The following is a 22,087-nucleotide window of genomic DNA, read 5'->3' on the forward strand; positions in this document are numbered from 1 at the left end:
CTTCTTTCAACAGATAAAGCTCAAGTGGTGAACATCCCACTATATAAGAGCTGATAATATTCCAGCCTATATCCCAACAGCTCTTCCAACCAATAACAGAGAACAATGCATGTGTCGAGTTGTCTGTCTTTGGGGGCAAGAAAACTTTGACACCTGTATGTATCTTTGAGGAATTCTCCTGTACAAATTTATGATAATCAGAACATCATGGATAGGCTCTAGAAGCTAGTAAACAGGACCTCTCTGAAAGAACCTAAGTGAAGTCTGCTGCTGCTGAGTCACTTCAGTTGTGTCCGACTCTGTGAGACCCCATAGATGGCAGCCCACCAGGATGCCCCGTCCCTGGGATTCTCCAGGCAAGAACACTGGAGTGGGTTGCCATTTCCTTCTCCAATGCATGAAAGTGAAAAGTGAAAGTGAAGTCGCTCAGAAGTCTTGGGGGTCATTTGTTAAGGGAAGATGAGGAAAGAATTACTCACCAAGAGGGAGCTGGGTAAATTGGCTGTTCGTGGCCGTAAACAACGGCTGGGAATAAACTGATCTCATGGTCCTTAGCTTTAAATCAACATTCATGATGCTAAATTTTTCATTAAGTTATCAAAAATGGCTATGGTCATAGCTTTCTAGACTGACTGTAGAAGGTATGCAACATTATTTTCTATTAACATCAGGACTTACTGTGATTTTTCATCTGTCTCTGGTAGTGGGCCCTTCCAAAGTTCAGACTCTGAAGCACTTTCTTCCTCATCAGAGTTTCCTGTTTATTTAAAAGAGATTTTTTTTAAATGTGCATATTAAATTTAAAACACATTTTGAACTATCCACCAATAATGCAATTAACTTTGGATTTAACTGTGGTCTAGCTTCAATTTTTATGGCTCTCTGAAAATTTAATTCACTTTTCCAGACTAATAAATTCTTTTGAAAAATAATAAGCTGAGATATACCAAAGAGCCTCAGCAAATAGACCAAGGATTTAAAGTCTCATGGGAAACTTCTCTAAGTTATAGTGAGTTAAAGTAACAATTCCAATATTAACTCTATATTATAAAGGGAAATAGAGTTATATTACCTCTTGAAATATAGTTGTCTTTAACTTAGTTTCTTCTTTTTATTGATACAAAAGACATACAGGTTAAGATTTTTGTAAAGACTATATTTACATTAGGATCAAGACCTCAAGAACTGAACTGGTACACAGGACTACCTAGTAAAATTATGAAAAAAACAATTTGTCAGATTTTTAAAAAGCTAATGCTGATTACATTAACTAGAAGTCCAATTCAATGAAGAAACAGCTCACATACACTGTTAGGAGTAAATACCCTTTCCTTGAGGAAAATCTGGAAATATAGATCACTTTAGACCCTTGACTGGCAATGATGCTTTAAGAAATTTATTAGAATAAACAAGCTCCTCAAATATATATATATATATATATATATATATATATATATATATATATATGAAGATATTCATTGTATAATAGCAACAACAAAAGAAAACAACTTAAATCCCCACCAATTACGGATTATGGATTTGGTTAAATAAATACTATATGGCTGTTTAAAAAAAAAAAAACCCTTAAAAAAAAACAAAACCATTAGCATATCTGTGATAGAACACTATGTATGCTAGATCAAAATTTGTAAAAGTTACAGAAAGCATGCATAGTATAATACAATATGTATTAAAACATTATATCTACATACATATATATATATATATTATATATATATATAAGTGATAAGTTTGTGAATAACCAAACTTAACAGTGATTGTATTACACGTAGGTCTGGGATATTTTTATTCTCTCAGTTCAGTTCAGTTCAGTTGCTCATCGTGTCCGACTCTTTTCGACCCCATGAATCACAGCACGCCAGGCCTCCCTGTCCATCACCAACTCCCAGAGTTCACACAAACTCATGTCCACTGAGTCGGTGATGTCATCCAGCCATCTCATCCTCTGTTGTTCCCTTCTCCTCCTGCCCCCAATCCCTCCCAGCATCAGGGTCTTTTCCAATGAGTCAACTCTTTGCATGAGGTGGCCAAAGTATTGGAGTTTCAGCTTCAGCATCAGTCCTTCCAATGAACACCCAGGACTGATCTCCTTTAGGATGGACTGGTTGGATCTCCTTGCAGTCCAAGGGACTCTCAAGAGTCTTCTCCAACACCACAGTTCAAAAGCATCAATTCTTCGGCGCTCAGCCTTCTTCACAGTCCAACTCTCACATCCATACATGACCACAGGAAAAACCAAAGTCTTGACTAGACGAACCTTTGTTGGCAAAGTAATGTCTCTGCTTTTGAATATGCTATCTAGGTTGGTCATAACTTTCCTTCCAAGGAGTAAGTGTCTTTTAATTTCATGGCTGCAGTCACCATCTGTAGTGATTTTGGAGCCCAGAAAAATAAAGTCTGACAGTGTTTCCACTGTTTCCCCATCTATTTCCCATGAAGTGATGGCACTGGATGCCATGATCTTAGTTTTCTGAATGTTGAGCTTTAAGCCAACTTTTTCACTCTCCACTTTCACTTTCATCAAGAGGCTTTGTAGTTCCTCTTCACTTTCTGCCATAAGGGTGGTGTCATCTGCATATCTGAGGTTATTGATATTTCTCCCAGCAATCTTGATTCCAGCTTGTGTTTCTTCCAGTCCAGTGTTTCTCATGATGTACTCTGCATATAAGTTAAATAAGCAGGGTGACAATATACAGCCTTGACGTACTCCTTTTCCTATTTGGAACCAGTCTGTTGTTCCATGTCCAGTTCTAACTGTTGCTTCCTGACCTGCATATAGGTTTCTTAAGAGGCACTTCCAAATTTTTTTATTATTATTTTAAACAATAATCATGTATTACCTTTAAAGAGCAGTAAAAACAATAAAGATACTTGTATTTTTTAAATACAACAAAACAGATGTTTCAAATGTATCACCCTATATAATCAACTAAAAATTATCAAATACTGCAATACATATCATGAGACAATAAAATTATATGCCACAAAGTAATTATGCTAGTAAATAATTCCTCTCCAATAATGACCGTTAGTCTGGAAAAGAACTGACACCAATTTGTCTTGTTGATACAGAATGTCCCTTAGTTAAACTCAACACAAAAATAAAGCAGCACTGATTTGCCATGGTGATTCTAGCCTTTCATCTGTTGGACTTTGATGCTTGAATCAACAAGTGTATCTGAACTTTGGTTCTAACTGATTCTAGCACAAATTCTAACAAAAACAGAAAAAAAAAGGCGGGGGGAAGGGGCTGTACTTCTAATGATCTACACACAAAGATGATAAAATTATAAAGCTTTGGGAGTAAGCTTTGTCATTTCCTACTCCAGGGGATCTTCCCAACCCAGGGATCGAACCCTCGTCTCTTGCTTCTCCTGCACTGGCAGGAGGCTTCTTTACCACTAGTGCAATCTAGTAATTAGATATTATCGATTCATATGTCTCCTGCATTGGCAGGCAGGTTCTTTAACACTAGCACCACCAACTCAACGACAGCCAGCACTGGAACTGCCAACGTCCCAAAACAACATTCGAAAAAGACAAAAGTCTCCTGCTCTTTATTTTTATGAAAATTCACTAACTGAGCTAACAAAAAAGATCTTCACAACCCAGATAATCACGATGGTGTGATCACTCACCTAGAGCCAGACATCCTGGAATGTGAAGTCAAGTGGGCCTTAGAAAGCATCACTACGAACAAAGCTAGTGGAGGTGATGGAATTCCAGTTGAGCTATTTCAAATCCTGAAAGATGATGCTGTGAAAGTGCTGAACTCAATATGGCAGCAAATTTGGAAAACTCAGCAGCGGCCACAGGATTGGAAAAGGTCAGTTTTCATTCAATCCCAAAGAAAGACAATCCCAAAGAATGCTCAAATTATCACACAATTGCACTCATCTCACACGCTAGTAAAGTGATGCTTAAAATTCTCCAAGCCAGGCTTCAGCAATACATGAACCGTGAACTTCCAGATGTTCAAGCTGGTTTTAGAAAAGGCAGAGGAACCAGAGATCAAATTGCCAACATTTGCTGGATCATTGAAAAAGCAAAAGTTCCAGAAAAACATCTGTTTCTGCTTTATTGACTATGCCAAAGCCTTTGACTGTGTGGATCACAACAAACTGGAAAATTCTGAAAGAGATGGTAATACCAGACCACCTGACCTGCCTCTTGAGAAACCTGTATGCAGGTCAGGAAGCAAGAGTTAGAACTGGACATGGAACAACAGACTGGTTCCAAATAGGAAAAGGAGTACATCAAGGTTGTATATTGTCACCCTGCTTATTGAACTTCTATGCAGAGAGTACATCATGAGAAACGCTGGGCTGGAGGAAGCACAAGCTGGAATCGAGATTGCCAGGAGAAATATCAATAACCTCAGATATGCAGGTGACACCACTCTTATGGCAGAAAGTGAAGAACTAAAGAGCCTCTTGATGAAAGTGAAAGAGGAGAGTGAAAAAGTTGGCTTAAAACTCAACATTCAGAAAACTAAGATCATGGCATCCAGTGCCATCACTTCATGGGAAATAGATGGGGAAACAGTGGAAACAGTGACTGACTTTATTTTTCTGGGCTCCAAAATCACTGCAGATGGTGACTTCAGCCATGAAATTAAAAGACGCTTACTCCTTGGAAGGAAAGTTATGACCAACCTAGATAGCATATTAAAAAGCAGAGACATTACTTTGCCAACAAAGGTCTGTCTGTAGTCAAGGCTATGGTTTTTCCAGTAGTCATGTATGGATGTGAAAGTTGGACTATAAAGAAAGCTGAGTGCCAAAGAATTGATGCTTTTGAACTGTGGTGTTGGAGAAGACTCTTGGACTATAAGGAGATCCAACCAGTCCGTCCTAAAGGAGATCAGTCCTGGGTGTTCATTGGAAGGCCTGATGCTGAAGCTGAAACTCCAATACACTGGCCACCTGATGCGAAGAGCTGACTCATTTGAAAAGACCCTCATGCTGGGAAAGATTGAGGGCAGGAGGAGAAGGGGACGACAGACAATAAGATGGTTGGATGGTATCACCGACTCAATGGACATGGGTTTGGGTGGACTCCAGGAGTTGGTGATGGACAGGGAGGCCTGGTGTGCTGTGGTTCATGGGATAGTTGGACACGACTGAGCGACTGAACTGAAACAGCTAACAAAAGCACAGAAAAACTAATTAGGCCTAATAAAGTTATCATCACGGTGTTATCCTGTTAATGTCAGAAAACAAACCTACCAGGCTTTTTAAAGTGGACAGCTAATTTCAAAAGGCCTTACCACCAGCTGTTCTCTTGTTCCTGCTCAAGAGTACTTATCATATGCAAGCTTTCCTACACCAGCTTTCTGCTATCAGACAATCCAGTTTTACTAAAAAAATACAATTGGTTTAGAATAACATTATAAAATAACTCTCTTTGATAGAGGACATGCTGAAAAGTGACCAAATATCCTTAGAGAATCAAATTCTACAAGATTGAAGGTCCCTTTTAGCCCTATGAGGGCTTCCCAGGTGGTGCTAGTGGTAAAGAAACTGCCTGCCAATGCAGGAAAAGCAAGAGACTCAGGTCTGATCCCTGGGTCAGGAAGATACCCTGGAGTAGGAAATGGCAACCCACTCCTGTGTTTTTGCCTGTAAATTCCATGGACAAAGGAACCTTGAGGGCTACAGCCCATGGGGTTGCAAAGAGTTGGACACGATTGAGCACATGTGCATGTACACACACATACACACACACGAATCTAAAATATCTAGTTCCCTGAGGGTAACAGAAACTACAAATCACTTCTTTGATAACTGCTACAACCTGCCAGAGGTGGGAACGGTGTTGACAAGGAAATAACAATTAGAAGACTGGGCAACATAAAATAGATGCTTGCATTTGCGTCAGCATCAAATCTACACAGTAATTATTGGCAAGTGGCGATCACAATTTAAGTCACTGATTCTGTGTTGGAAGGAGAGCGTGGAGGTCCACCTCTTAACCAATGAATGAACATCTTAGTGTAATAACTCCAGTAACAAGTGGCTGTTTAATCTACACTTAAACACCTCACTGCTTCATGAAGCAGCCCATTCCTCCATTCCATTCTTCAGATAGTTTTAATTGACAAGTTTTGCCTTAAATTAAGGCAAAAATCTGTCCATGGGCTATTTTTATCCACAGACTCTAGTTCTGCCAAGCAGCCACCAAAAATGAGTCTCCTACATAGTAGCAGTCTTGCAAATATCTACAGTTTCTATGTCTACCTCCTTACCCCTTCCTCTTCACTTTGTTCTAAGCTAAACATCTAAGGCTCCCTCAGCCTTCTTCCTATAAAAACATCTCAAGTTCTGGCAATGCTGATTGTTCTATTCTTGACCTGCTTTAAGTTTTCAATGTTCCTTTTAGAATGTAATGCAAACTGCATATAATTTTCCCTACATGCTCTGAATAATAAAAGCAGGTTTATCATCTTGGTTTTTCTGGATATTATATACCTAAATAACTCAGCTTACTGAAGAAGTGGCAAGTCTCTAACTATGAAAACAATGGACAGGTCAGACTTTTCACAGACTTTTGATCCGACCTACTGCAGAAAACAAACACAAAATCTAATGTCCAGTATTTTCTTTTTCTCTGATATAACGATAATAGCTACAAATTATCAAAGACTTACTTTATAATAGAACATGCTTTACATGTCTATTATTTCACTTGACTCTGATAATAATCCAGTGACATCAAACCTCTTTACACCCATTTTACAGATAGAACTGAGACACATATCAAATCATTTGATGTGAATTTGTATAATATATGTGTCAAAACTGGGGTATAAAGAGTAGGCTTACTTCACTGATGAAAGTTACTGATGATATAGGTAAAAGGACATACACTCTGGTGTTATAAACCTGTGTTTAATCATAGCTCTGCCATTAATCAGCTATCTGACCTTAGGCAATTTAAGTAAATTCTCTGGGTCTTGCTTTTATCTACAAAATGGGATATTATGTGTCCATTACTAAAATTAAATGTGGTACACAACTAAACCATTTGCAATTAAGACAATTAACAAAAGCAAGTTAAAATTCTTTTTCCCCATAGAAACTGGGCTTTTCTTTTTAGACTTGGTTTTAACAATCAATATGTTACATGGGGGTAAAAGGGTAACTGAATATTACCCAAATGGAAATGAAATATAGAAAGAGCAAAATCTGAGTTCTAAAATTGCCAAGACCACCTAAGACAGGTCACTGATGACCTGAGAAGATATCTGGGTTTGACAAACCCTAACAAGGTACCTGTCTCCTACTTGAAATGGTACTACTTCAAGAACCAAGATAAGGCAGATGTTGTTCAGACTGACTACAGTGTTCTCCCCTCCCTACCACTAGAAGTCTGACCTAGCTGAGGAGAGTTGACAGACTTAAGGCTCTCTCTGGGAAACAAGGGAGGATTCAGAGAGCTGGGGGAGGTAGGGGGAGGACAGTGGGAGGGAGAAGGAATGAAGACAAAATGAAAGAATGAATATAAATGGCAAGTAAAGACCCTTCCCCCAAAGATTACTTTAATGAAAAACTGGAATTGGAAAAGGACAATCTTTTTTTCTACATTAAATTGGACTTCACACCTCTAACTGCAATGTATAGTTGGAAATAGGCAAAAACTATAAATTTTCCCATTTTAACTTGTTATGCTTTCTAAAAATATATATACTTACTACCCCATCCTCAGATAGCTTAACATGTCTGGCTATGTTCTATATGATGTCAGGAAACTTAACCTAATTTTGAAGAAGCAGCTGCAGATAGATTAGGATTGACATAAGAAAGGAAGTATCATTGCTTTATGACACTTCAAAAATGTTGAAAACAAAATGGTGTGAGTAAAATAATTTATAAAGAATATGTTATATTCCTAAACTAGAGCAATGCCTCCACTGATATCTCCCTCTTCAGCAAACTTTTAAACAATGAATATCTTAAAAATTTTATTTTAAAACAATTTCTGATTACTGAACACTTAAAAATTCCTCTTAAGAATTATATACTAAAATGCTAATACTTAATTTGAAAGGTGGGATTTACAGTAGTTACTTCCTGAGTTTGCCACATAGACATATTCCTTGAAAATCAGAAAAAAAAAAACAAGTTTAAAAATTTACAAGCCGAGAAGTGTCAAATCTCTGAATTTCTATACATCTGCTGCTGCTGCTAAGTCGCTTCAGTCATGTCCGATTCTGTGTGACCCCATAGATGGCAGCCCACCAGGCTCCCCCGTCTCTATATGTCTAGACACTATCAAATAAATTAGATATTCTATTGAAGTACATTTTACTTTTAGACCCTAAGCCTATTTACTGTAAGGTCTTAAAGAAAAATTCGAGATTGTATTACTGTTGAGATGCAAGATTATTGTTTGTTATATACAAATGGATGCCCCCTTTTATGAACCCACAGGAGATTCTGCTCTCAAAACTGCCTGGAAAAAGCTGAACGCCCTGTGAGTTCTCTTTAATATTGTATGGGTACAATTAATCATTCTACTATCCTTTCTTTGGTTTGGTTGTTAGGAAGAACAGTGACAAATTTGTGATCTACCTTTGCAATTATGCAAGACTTTTTGGTAAACATTTCTCTGTATTAAATTTACCTCTAGCTTTACTTTCCTACGCTACTTTATTTTTCCATTATTTTGACTTCACCTTTAAAAAAAATCTTATTTTATTGTAAACCACTGTGAATACTTTTTGGAATGCTGCAGGGAAAAAAACAATAATAAGATTTGTAGTAAATATTCAATGAAATCCAATCTGGTGAAAACTGTAGGATTTATTAAAAAAATTGACCAGTAACAACCAGTTGCTAACATTCTGCTTTCTATGCATAAAACAGAGATATTTAATTTGATTAATCAAAATCACCAAATGACAGATCACTCATTCTTGTGCAATATAAGCAACATTTCTTAAATGTGAATCCATCTCCCCAAATTCTTTTTCTGTCCCAATCTTATCCCTTTGGTTCTCTTCCTTCACACTCTATAATGTGAAATCAAAATGTGTATCCACTCTACTTACTGAAAAAAAAAATTGTGCTCTTCTATACTTGAAATCAGAAACTTTTAAATGATTTAATTTGGGGAAGAAATACACTTTTGGTTTTTTTCCTATGATTTTTCTCACATAGTAGAAAAAAAAATTACAGGAAAAGTCCCAGTTTGTGGGAAACACAAATTGCAAATAACTTGAATCTATATATTTTTATTAAATAAAAACTTGATACTTACTGTTGACAGAACTTTCTGATTTCACTGAGGATGAATGCGCTGGGAAAAACAAAAAATGAATGTGATTAAAACAAAAAAACCAGCACTGTTTTGTCAAGAATCACTTTGCAGTGGTGTAACAGCCATAGCTATATCCAGAATTCTTCCGAGTAGTCTAGTTTACTTTCTAGTCAACTTTATAGTCTAGTAAACTTTACTTTATAGTCTTGAAGGAAAGCACTTCACTGTCTTTTAATCTTCCCTGTTCCTTTGACTTATCTCCCTAATTAAAATGTTAGGTCCTTTTTTGCTGCTGTGTCGCTTCAGTCGTGTCCGACTCTGTGCAACCCCATGGACTGCAGCCTACCAGGCTTCTCCGTCCATGGGATTCTCCAGGCAAGAACACTGGAGTGGGTTGCCATTTCCTTCTCTAATGCATGAAAGTGAAGTCGCTCAGTCATGTCTGACTCTTAGCAACCCCAAGGACTGCAGCCTACCAGGCTCCTCCATGCATGGGATTTTCCAGGCAACAGTACTGGAGTGGGGTGCCATTGCCTTCTCCTAGGTCCTTTTAGGCAGGGGTATTTTAAGCTCTTGTATAGGCTGGAATACCTAGCATAAAACTTAAAAAAATAATAAACACCTATAAAAAATATCTCATATTGCTGGGGGGAAAGCTCATAGATTACCTACAATATAACCAATATTTTATCTACAGATTTTCAACATCCAAGAGCAGTTTACAAATAAATAGTTTTTCTTAATACTTTTTTGAAGATCATATGCAGGTAAGAATTCACAGTAATTGAAAATCACACAAAAAACTATGTCATAAAACAACATTTGAGTTCCACAATGGTTACCAGTGAGAGAAACAGAAAAGTACTGAAAATGTATTAATTAAAAAAAAAAATTATCATTATATATACAGTGTCCTGCTGGAAGACCTCAGGGGAAATATTTCTGAAGGCTGCTAAGTCAAAAAAGAACATAACAGAAGGAGAGTAACAATTTCTCCAACCTCTCTGGATGAAAAGTCAAAGTCGTTCAGTTGTGTTTGATTCTTTGCAATCCCATGGCCTATACAGTCCATGGAATTCTACAGGCCAGAATATTGGAGGGGGTAGTCTTTCCCTTCTCCAGGGGATCTTCCCATCCCAGGGATCGAACCCAGGTCTCCTGCATTGAGGGTGGATTATTTACCAGCTGAGCCACAAGGGAAGCCCAAGAATACTGGAGTGGGTAGTCTATCCCTTCTCCAGGGGATCTTCCTGACCGAGGAATTGAACTGGGGTCTCTGTATTGCAGGTGGATTCTTTATCAACTGAGCTTTCAGGGAAGCCCACCTCTCTGGGTAGATCTCATAATTAGTCTAAGTTGTCACACGAATGATCCCTTAAGGCCAGACAAGAGGGTGTGAGAGACACAGGATAAAGATTCCAAAGAAAGTCAAGGCCTGGAGTGCCTCAAGTGCTTTATGTTATTGTGTCTTTACTCCCACTTATTTCCCAGTCATCAGAAAACAAATAAAAACATGGTTAGCCTTCCTGTAGCAAAAGAAACATCCTCTTCTCTGTCATTTTCTCTGTCATGTAAGGAACATGATACCTGCTTCCAAGTGTCTATTATCTTAAAAAAGGCACACAGTTGGAACTAAAAGGAAGAAGTTGTAGGTTTGGACTAAATGTTAAGAAAGCCTGCTAACAATTACAACTATCTGAAATGTAAAGGAATATTTTGGATAATGGGTTCTTTTTCCCTGGAGGTGTTGAAGCTAAAGCAGAACAAGTACATGATAAAGAGCAGAGCATCTCAGACTTTATTGTGCATATGAGTCATCCTGGGAACTTGAAGTCAACTGTAATTCAGGAGATCTGCAAGGGTCTGAGGTTATGCATTTCTAACAAGCTCCCAAATGATGACAATGCAGAGGACCATATTTTGAAAGGCAAAACCATAGAATATCTTTCCAATCATGATTTCCAGGGCTGATTTCTGATGTTCCCTGCAACACAGAAATTGGCTGACTTCACTGACTCCCTCAAGCACTGTGCTTAGGAACTGGGGATAAAGAATTAAATAAGTCACATAGTCCTTTCCTTAACAGAAAATAAATTATTCCAAGAGTGGTATGTATTTCTAAAGGAGAGTGCAGGGTGCTGCTATCAGAATGTGCTAACAGGGTACTAGCCTTGCCTGGAAAAGTAGAGTGAAAGGAATCAGACAAGGCCTACTCAAGAACTGTTCTTGGGGGCAGGGTGGAGGTGGAGGATTAAGATCTTGAACTTTCTACCAAGACAGTTTACCTAAATATCCCTTTGTGTTTATACCTGCCAAAGGAGACTGGTCCTCAAAGTCCAGTTATTGATCTTTCTTACATTTTCTCTGTTGGTTCAGCTATCTAGCCATCCAATTATCTACCCATTTACCTATTTAACATTCTGTATGATGGTAACCTGAGTTATGGGAGCTGACGGGATCACACAGGGAGAACAGAGAGAAAAAAAGGTCTTTAAGAGCCCTGAGTAATTGCAACACCTAAGGGTAAGACTGAGGAGAAACTATAGTCTAAAACATCTGGGGAGAGACCAAAAAGACAGGAAGAAAAGTCAAGAAAGCAGATTGTTTTGAGGAATGTTAGCAGTCCAAAGGCAGCTGAGATATTAAGCATTTATTAATTACTATTCAAGTTTGGGACAAATTAAGGTGGCCTGGCAAGAAAGTATCACATCAAGATCAACCTAGTTACAGGTGATCAATCACAAATATCAAAAAATTAAAGAGGTTTATATGGTCCTCCTAAAGTTTGATAAAATGTTGTCATTTTCTGCTTTATACCAAAGCTGAAAAAGAAAGAACTATATCCTATACTCTCTATCAAAGATGCTCCAAATAAAGAGTAAATAAGAAAGATGTCTCAATTCCACTTTGCTTGGGTTTTCTGTCTCTGAAGTTGCCCTGAAACAATCTTCAAAATGTTTCGTTTTCTTATTCTTTATTATTTATACCTAACATGTGCTAGTGGGGTGCTGGGGACAGAGCAATGAACACAGCAGACAGAATTCCTGCCCTCTTGTGCTTTTATGTAATTGTCATATGTGTAATGAGGGAAAAGTTCTAGGGCTGTGACAGCATTATAAATGGGAGTCCTAATTTAGATTCGTGGTTAGAGAAGGATCCCTGAAGAAGTGACATTTAAGCTTAGAACTCAAGGATGAGTTAGGATGGGCCTGGAGGTTTTAGTGAGAGAGGAAGCAGCATCTATGCAGTCCTTAAATGTACAGAAGTTTGGCATTTTCTAGAAATTGAAAGGCTATGTGGGTGGAGTGTGAAAGTAACATGAAGAGTAGTGAGAAACAAGCCTTGTACGCTGGATCATTTAGATCCTTTGGGCTTTGTCCAGACGTTGGTTATATCTTAAGAACAACAAAAAATCACTGCTAGATAGAGAATGGATTAAGGAAAGGGAGGTGGGATGGCAAGACAGTGGTGGAAACAGTAAGGATAATATAGTAGTAGCCTAGATGAGAAAACATGGTTAGTTTGAATGAGAGTAGAGAAAACTTGAGAAATATATAAACTGGGGTAAAACTGATGAGATTTACATAAACATGGAAAGAGGAGTCTGGCAGGCTAGAGCCTGTGGGCTCACAAACAGTTGCACACAACTGAGCAACTGACACACACAAGGATAATTTTCAGACCTCTGATATTCGCTTTTAGGTTGACAGACATATCAGCTACTGAAATACAGGACACTAAAGGAAAAACATCTTTTAAAGAAGATCACATGAATATATAACTTGAGGGATGCAACCTCATCCTAAGTCACGAATATCCAGCTATGTAATTACCTGTTTTGGAGGTACTGAATAAACTTTACATTGTAGGGATTAATTCTTTAATTTGGAATATTCAATGACTAACATGATGTCATATTATGACATAAACATATTATATAACAGTCAACGTTACAAAATCCTCAAATAGAATACATTAAATATTTTACTGGCACATAAGGATAAATTAAAAACTTTTAAATCTCAAATGAGATTTTCACATTTATTAAAATTTATTTTGAAGTTTAGAACATGATTTATAGACAAAAAAGACATTCTGTTTCAATACCATTTCTCAATAAACAGTAGAATACCAGTATTTTTCTTCTCATCATCTATCAATTTTACCAAGTCTAAAACTTGGCAATACTGTATGTTTGAATGTATCATGACATGTTGGAAGGAAAAGATGTACATAAGAATATAACATGTCTAATGATCTTCATAGCTGGAGGAAGGGAGCCCTCTCCTGTTCAAGTATTATGTTAACACTGGCTGGAATCTAATTCAATCTACCATTACCTACCTAATTTAACAATTCACTCTAAGTTACAGTTAATTTGACTCTATTACGGACTGAAAAAACAACCCACAGCAACCTTCATAATAACTATGTACCAAGTACTATGCAAACGGCTTACATACATTATCTGAGCTAAGGTACAACTACCATGACCACTGTCTAAACTAAGGCACAGTAAGGACTGCTGAGGAACAAGTAAGCAGCTGACTTGGATCTGAATTTAACAATTACTTACTAACTGTATGTGCACAATACCATGTTAGGCTGAGGACACATACATATAAATCTCTATCATTTCAAGAAGCCCATTAGCTAGGGAGAAAAATCAAACAGACCATGATAATTGAAATCACAATGCTATAATTTTATACTGACTTATAGATTAAGTACTGATTTACAGTGTTCAAAATGCCTTTCACGTTCTTATTTGATTCTTCACCATAAGCACCAGCAGTACAGAAACCAGGTAGTCACATCATCACTATGTAGGTATATGGGGAAAGTAAACTCAAGAAATTCAGTAACTTGCTTAATGTAACATGTCTATAACTAACAAATCCAGAAATCAGAGTGCTGTTACAATATTATACCATTTGCAAAAATGAATCAAAACTGACCTTGTTACTATAAATTTGTCTCTAAATTCTCCAACCAGTTTCCTTTCAAATACCATAAAACAGAATTGTAAATGCATTCACTAATTAAATTCTTAATTTGAGACATATGGCAGATTATCCTTTATGTTCAGAAATATGAGTAAATATTATATTTTAATTCCCACTTACCTTTATCCTTTGTCTTAGAGGTCTCTTCTACAGAAGATAATCTGGATTTTTTATGTGTTGACTCTTCAGAATCTTTTTCGGCTTTATCTTTTCTTTTTTTTGACTTGATTTCTTTTCTCCTTTATGTTGAACAATATAAAATTAAAAACAACTTTTTCAACTAAGCTTTACAAAAAATAAAAATCAACGGGCAAAAAAAGTTAAATTAGTTGAAGTAGTCATTTAAAATGTAATTTACATAATAAGGAATGCTTAAATGAGTCTGTAAATATTGTAGGTTAGTATATTACTTTAGCCACTTCTATAAGATTACAAAGTCCGAGACAAAAGTAAGGTAATGTGCACTCGGAGACAAAATTATTTTTCATAAATTCTATATAAAACCTTAGTGAATATAATCATAGTTTTACTCATTTCCTTTTTAGATTCTATTATTTTGTTGTTGTTCAGTCACCCAGTCGTGTCTGACTCTGTGACCCTATCATTTAGCCATTCTAAAAAATTACAAAAACAAATCTCATTTCCCTCCACATAATTTATTATCTATCTACACTTTGAAAAAACACATAGAACAAAAGAAGCCACTGTACAGTTCTAAACCAGTAAATAGAAAATTATTCTCTTAATAATAAAGGAGAATAAAATAGAGGTATAATGGAATGAGAATGGAAGGGCTTATTGTTAACTCACACGTCTTTAGACCACTTATCTTTTCACTGCTACGGCTTTACCTTTTTTGTTGTTCACTAAGTCGTGTCCCACTCTTTTGTGACTCCATGGGCTGTAGCCTGCCAGGCTCCTTGGTTCATGAGATTTCCCAGGCAAGAATACTGGAGTGGGTTGCCACTTCCCTCTCCAGAGGATCTTCCAGACCCAGGGATCAACCCCATGTCTCCTGCACTGGCAGGTGGGTTCTTTACCACTGAACCACCTTGGAAACCCCTTATTTTAGGCCAGGTTTATAAGGCTGTCAGTACCATAGCTGGCAAGTGATTGATGTTAATTGCAGAGGATAAGGCAGTTGGATGGCATCACCGACTCAATGGATGTGAGTCTGAGCAAACACTGGGAGATGGTGAATGACAGGGAAGCCTGGTGTCCTGCACTCCATGGGGTCACAAAGAATCAGACATGACTGAGCGACTGAACGACGAAGAAAAGAAACATGAAATAGGAAAAGGTGATAATGCTGAAACTGAGACTGGGAAAGAGGATGAAGAAACAACAGAGAGGATTACTTTCAAGAAACTTATTTATCAAAACTTTCAAATTAAGATACTTATACCAAATACTACAATACTGTTTAAGACAGTAATAACTTGAAGTTTGAAACTCAAGGTCAAAAGAACATCTTTGGTATCTTTCAGAATCATTGATGGAGAAGAGAAATCATGTAATCTGAAAAACATTGCTAATTTTAAGAATTAAAAAAAATTTTACTTATTTTTAATAGCTAAATACTAGATAAGGGTCATTCACAACACAGCTGATTATAAATATATATACATTTTATAAAGTTGCAGAATCTTATGTTAAGACTTTCAAGCATTATTCAGAACATGAAACCCAACTGCCACAATCATGCCAGGTCATACAGATTTTGCTTGAGCATCTTCAATGCCTGGGATTTCATTAGGCTCTGTTTACCATATGCCAGACACTGTGTCAAGCATTTTATATGCATTTTCATTTAATTCCCACAATAAGCTTAGTATCCTCTTTTTAGAGATAATAAAATTGAGTCTTATAAAGGTTAAGCAGTTTTCCCAAGCATATGACTAGTAAGTGGGGCAGCTGAGAGGAATATACAGGGGTCTGATTTCAAAGCCCATGATCTATATATGCTGCACGTTGCAGAGCACTGATCCTCCTCCCCTACTCAATACGGCAGACAGTCTAGCTCCTTCAGTAGGAGCCTGACTTTAAACACTGAAATGAATATCGAGGTATAATCCTTTGTAAGAATGATAAACTCTGTTTAAATGAGATGTAGGAATCACATTAAAAGACCTGATTTAAAATATAGTTTCTAAGAATATTTCAGTATGTGAACACTGATTTCAAAACAAAAGTTCAGCATCTGCCTACTACTCTGCATAGGCCTTCACATTTAACACTGCTTGGCTAGAGTTAGGCATGATGAACATTCAGTTCCCTGGTTTATGTGGTCATATGGCAATGCTGGATTGTGCATACACTCCACTAATGAAACCATCAACCACTCAAGTTTACTTTAGACAGCTAGTGCAGGTAATGACGACATCCAAGACTACTAAAATTAACAACCACATTTTAAAAAGATCATATTACCTGTGATGAAAATTTAATTTAAAGGAACATTCTTGGCATAATCCTAAAAAAAAGGAAAAAAAAGTAACACCACTGAACTGCTAAATTTTTTATCACTGCACTGCTACTTTACTTTTAATATCATCAACTGTCATGTTTCTTTACATTCTTTCATAGTAACAGGGGAAAAAATAATCTAAAGAAAAAATCTGATTCTCTTCCACCTCAAAAAAAAAAAAATATATATATATAATAAAAACTGTATTAGAATGCTTGAGAAATTGAAAATATTCTGCCACTGCTTTAGAAAACTATGCTGTCAATTTATTCTAAAAGCAAACTGTTTCATTCATAGGCAGCATTAATGTGTATCTCAAATCAAAGACATCCAGTATTGGAGAAGGAAATGGCAACCCACTCCAGTGTTCTTGCCTGGAGAATCCCAGGGACGGGGGGACCTGGCAGGCTGCCGTCTCTGGGGTTGCACAGAGTCGGACACCACTGAAGCGACTTAGCAGCAGCAGCAACAGTAGTGTGGGTATAGTCACCTCCTCTGAAGTACTCTAAGAGTTTTTCAAATGGAAAAGAGATTTTGAAAAAGTTTCACAATTGTTTCTTTTTTACTTTAATCTCAGTTCACACTAGGTGACTCTTCCTCATAAACACTTACAGGAGGAGCTCGGAAACCAGTCTTCTATTGGAGTACACTAAGTAGCATATGAAATTAAAACATGCTTCCTCCTTGAAAGGAAAGTTATGACCAACCTAGACAGCATATATAAAAAGCAGAGACATAGGCCCATCTAGTCAAGGCTATGGTTTTTCCAGTAGTCATGTATGGATGTGAGAGTTGGACTATAAAGAAAGCTGAGTGCCAAAGAATTGATGCTTTTGAACTGTGGTGTTGGAGAAGACTCTTGAGAGTCTCTTGGACTGCAAGGAGATCCAACCAGTGCATCCTAAAGGAAATCAGTCTTGAACATTCACTGGAAGGACTGATGTTGAAGCTGAACTCCAATACTTTGGCCACCTCATGCGAAGAGCTGACTCATTTGAAAAGACCCTGATGCTGGAAAAGATTGCAGGCAGGAGAAGGGAATGACAGAGGATGAGATGGTTGGATGGCACCACCGACTCAATGGGCACGAGTTTGGGTAAACTCCGGGAGTTGATGATGGACAGGGAGGCCTGCGTGCTGCAGTCCACGGAGTCACAAAGTCGGACACGACTGTGCGACTGAAATGAACTTTAGTAGCATATGGGGAAATCCTTGACCTCTACCTGGAGGGGGCAGAACACTCTTACAACACATTTATTTAGGAACCAGAGAAAGTTGTTAACATGATGCAGAGAAGACGCTGACACACAAAAGACTAGCTCAGGAAAAAAAAAAGGATGAGCAACAGATTCTAAATATGCGTATTAAGAGAAAATGCTATATTCTGGGTTATAATCCTAAGCTTTTAAGACAGATATCGCAAACACTTTGCCCTCCTAAATTTTTTTTCTTTTTTGACACAAAGAGAGCAGATTTATTATCTATACCATAACAATATGGCTATTAACTAATGTGAGATTTTACAGTGCCTTTTCTGATATCACTCTGACTCCCACGTGGCATCTCAATCTACACTGACATTCTCAAATGAACAGACAGAGGTCTTCATTTTACAAATTACTGGTATACATTTGGCATTAGCACTATTTCATCTAAATGTCATGGAAATGCTGAGAAAAAAGTTTCAGGCTCAAAAGTTCTTTGCAACTTTAGCAAGCTCTGAGAAAAAGAGAGTTTCCAAGATACCTTAAGCATTTTAAATTGAATCTTAAATTGCCTATATATTTTCAATCTAAATTACTAAACTTTGAAGGAATCAGTCACAACCCATCTAAAGTCATCTTACTTAATTTAACAAGTGCATTTCTTTTTTCACCATGCTCAGTATAACCAAAATTAACTTCCCAACTCTTTAAGCCTTCTTTTTTATCACAAGATTTATTTCCACAGCAAAATTGGCCTGCAAATAAAGGAAAGAATATTAGCTATGGTGGTTGGTGACAATATTTATCTACAATCAGGTATTATCTCTGAAATTTATTCAATGTACATTATATACATGACATAAATTCTTAGTTTATAAAGTCAACGTCAAAAAACTGAGCACAATAATTATGGTATGTTCAAAAGTCAAATCAAGTTGCTGAATGCACTGTTTTAAAAAAAAAAAAATCAGTTCTGGAATTCTTACTTGATAAATAGTTGACTATCAAGTTAACTGTTTATATTTAAAAACAGATTTTTAGTGACTCTAAGTGAAGGAATCTTACACTTTGGAAAACGGAAGCACTAAAAAAGTGTACTCACTAATACCTTAAATGAAAAAATGTATTTTCCAAAGTACATGCACTGTACCTGGGTCAACCTTTTTCAATATTATTAACATTGATACTTTAAGGTATTAACATATGGTATTTATTTTAAGCACCAGCATAAAACGACATTTAAAGCATATTTTAAAGTGTTATAGCATTTTGGGATTAAGTAGAATAAGTAATCAAACTCGATGTTCTAAATTTTAGAATCACATGACACTAAAATCAACATTACATACTCACTGTATATTAAAAGCTCTGTAAAAAAGGACTAATATTGATGATCCAAGAGGGAAAAAAAAAACTACTCAATAATTATTGACTTTCATAAAAAGAAAGATCAAACTTATTTGTACAACCTGAAAAAAAACCCACTTATATCTAAATTAATTGTACCAATAGGAACAAATCTGAACTTTTCATTAAAAAGAAATTAACAAAATGAATTTTGAAAATGATCAGTCCAAAGGCTGATAACTTTTCTAAACTGGCATTGTTTTACTCATTCCAAATGAATAGTTCATTAAATCTGTACACATTGAACAATTTGTCTATCATTAAAACACAAGATTATAACTTCAGGAATCACAGCAAATAGCTTTCTTTCCCCTTCTCAATTAAAACTTTTTTCAATTATATGAATTTAGAGAATGTCCATTAATTTTTTTAAAAGGCAGCATTACTTATCATCACTTAAAAATTCCACTCAATAAAACCACAAAATTTTAAAACTGTGACAGACATTTCAATTAGGTAAAAGCACAACTAAAATGTAATGATAATAAAAGTTAAAAAAATAGCTTTAAAATTATTCTTTTTCCTTCTCCTCTAGAGTACCTTTCAGGCTGATTATAATTTATGGAAAATGTATATAAACCACACTGATGGCATAAATGTGTATCATTTAAAAATGAAACCTTTATTTTCAGTTTAAGAGGTTTTTAAGTTACTTTAAATTATTTTCTTAATGAATGTTCCTATATAGTTTTCAGAAGCATTAACACTTAAAATGCAATGCTCAATAAATACTTAATTTTATAACACGAGACAGTATAGAGATACTACATTTTCAGAAAAATTTCATGAATAGATTACAATGCATAGAAAATGCTACTGACTATCTACAAAATGCTTGGTCTTTTGTTCTAAGACTAAATATTTAGACTCAAATTCAGTGACTCCTCAAAGTAAACTAGCCTGTCTAAAAATTCTATAAGGGTCAAAGTAATATTTAATTTCTACTTGCAAAATGTAGATTTGACTAGAATACAGTAATACCAACTCATTACTCCAAAAATTAATTAGGAGAAAAACTCAAGTCTTCATCTATTGATAGTTTCCTTGCTAGGAAGCTTTTAACTTTTAAACATTTTTTACTTATCTGCAACTTAATATCCTAAAAGTAAAAATTCTAAAGGTAAAACCCACTAAAGGATTATATTTTGACCTTTGTCAGCAACATATCTTTAATACACCTTCTCTACTTTTATTTTGTATTTTGTAGACAATCACAATAGGAATAATCTTACCCAATGACTTCGATTCAATAACAAAATAACTGTATCCTATTAAAAACTGAAATTAAAAAAAATTACCTTTTCCTGAAATTACTTCTTTTTCTACTCGCCACCTAAATCCAAACTGATGAGGAAAAAAAAAAAAATACATGTATGCCAGAGTAAACTTAAACATTATTTAAACCATATTTAAATCTTAACATGGAGCCAACAACTGACAATATGATACTTATCTAAAAAGTAAACATAATTCCCATCACAATAGTTTTTTCTTTCCTTATAGGATTCCCGGTACTTAAAAATACATCTGAATAATTACCAACCTGTTAAGAAACAATCTTCTTTACTTTTAAACTTCCTATTTAAAGTTATAGGTGCCAGGCACAAGGTATGTAATAAAAAATAGATACTGATCTATAACACTGATAGGAAAAAAGAAGTACAGTACAATAAAGAAACAGAATACTGGAATACAAGAGAGTATAGTCTTTGGAGTCAGATTGTTTGGGTTTATGTCTTAGTTCTACCACTTGGGATTCCCTTCTGGCTCAGAGGGTAAAGAGTCTGCCCATAATGCAGGAGACCTGAGTTCGATCCCTGGGTCAGGAAGATCCCAAGGAGAAGAAAATGGCAGCCGACTCCAGTATTCTCGCCTGGAAAATCCCATGGATGGAGAAGCCTGGCGGGCTACAGTCCATAATGTCACAAAGAGTTGGACATGACTGAGTGACTTCATTTTCTTTTCTTTCTTTCTTTCTATCACTTGGACTCGATTTGGCTGTTTGGAGCACCCTGAAGGGCCTGGAGTGTGACCCAGGCCAAAACTGGGGGTGTGCACATAAAAGAGCATGGTTCCACCATGATTACATGCAGGGACTTCCCTGGTGGTCCAGAGGTTAAGAATTCACCTTCCAGTAGAGGGGACATGGGCTTGATCCCTGGTCTGGGAAGATTCCACATGCCACAGGGCAACTTAGGCCTGTGCATCACAACTGCTAAGCCTGTGTACCAAAGCCCACGAGCTGCAACTGCTGAGCTCATGCCCAACTCCTGAAGCCCATGTACCCTAGAGCCCTTGCTGTGCAACAAGCCAGGTCACTGCAATTAAGAAACCCATGCACTCCAACCAGAAAAGCCACTGAAATGAGAAGCCTGTGCACCACAACCAGAGAAAGCCTATGTGTAGCAACAAAAGACCCATCAGAATCAAGATTAAAATGAATAAATTAAAAAATGCCTGCAGTGTTATTTTAAAAAATGATGACATAGAGATTAAACAACATGCTACAAAAAACCAATGGATTAACAACGAAATTAAAGAGGAAATAAAAAAAAATTGAGATTCACAACAATGAAAATATAACCATACAGAATCTATGGGATGCAACAAAAGCAGCTCTTAGAGGGAAATTCACAGTGATACAGACTTTCCTCAAAAAAACAAGGAAAATGTCAATTTAAAAAAAAAATTATTTTCTTCCTAAAGTCATATGGAAAATT

General features: G+C 36.4%; 1 protein-coding gene across 6 annotated transcripts in view; it reads right to left on the reverse strand.

The window, feature by feature from the left end:
- LOC102413289 (protein FRA10AC1) overlaps window positions 1-22,087 on the reverse strand; it is a 39,540-nt gene that overhangs the window by 1,801 nt on the left and 15,652 nt on the right. For all 6 annotated transcript variants that reach the window (XM_044935381.2, XM_006043491.4, XM_006043490.4 and 3 more), the window contains exons 9-14: window positions 20,666-20,711; window positions 18,602-18,715; window positions 16,719-16,761; window positions 14,409-14,527; window positions 9,283-9,321; window positions 679-757 (exon numbers count right to left, since the gene is read on the reverse strand). In XM_044935381.2, coding sequence (XP_044791316.2) covers window positions 679-757; window positions 9,283-9,321; window positions 14,409-14,527; window positions 16,719-16,761; window positions 18,602-18,715; window positions 20,666-20,711 — 440 coding nt within the window. The remainder of the gene's footprint in view (window positions 1-678; window positions 758-9,282; window positions 9,322-14,408; window positions 14,528-16,718; window positions 16,762-18,601; window positions 18,716-20,665; window positions 20,712-22,087) is intronic.

This window comes from Bubalus bubalis, chromosome 23, assembly GCF_019923935.1.
Source record: "Bubalus bubalis isolate 160015118507 breed Murrah chromosome 23, NDDB_SH_1, whole genome shotgun sequence".
NCBI lineage: Eukaryota > Metazoa > Chordata > Mammalia > Artiodactyla > Bovidae > Bubalus > Bubalus bubalis.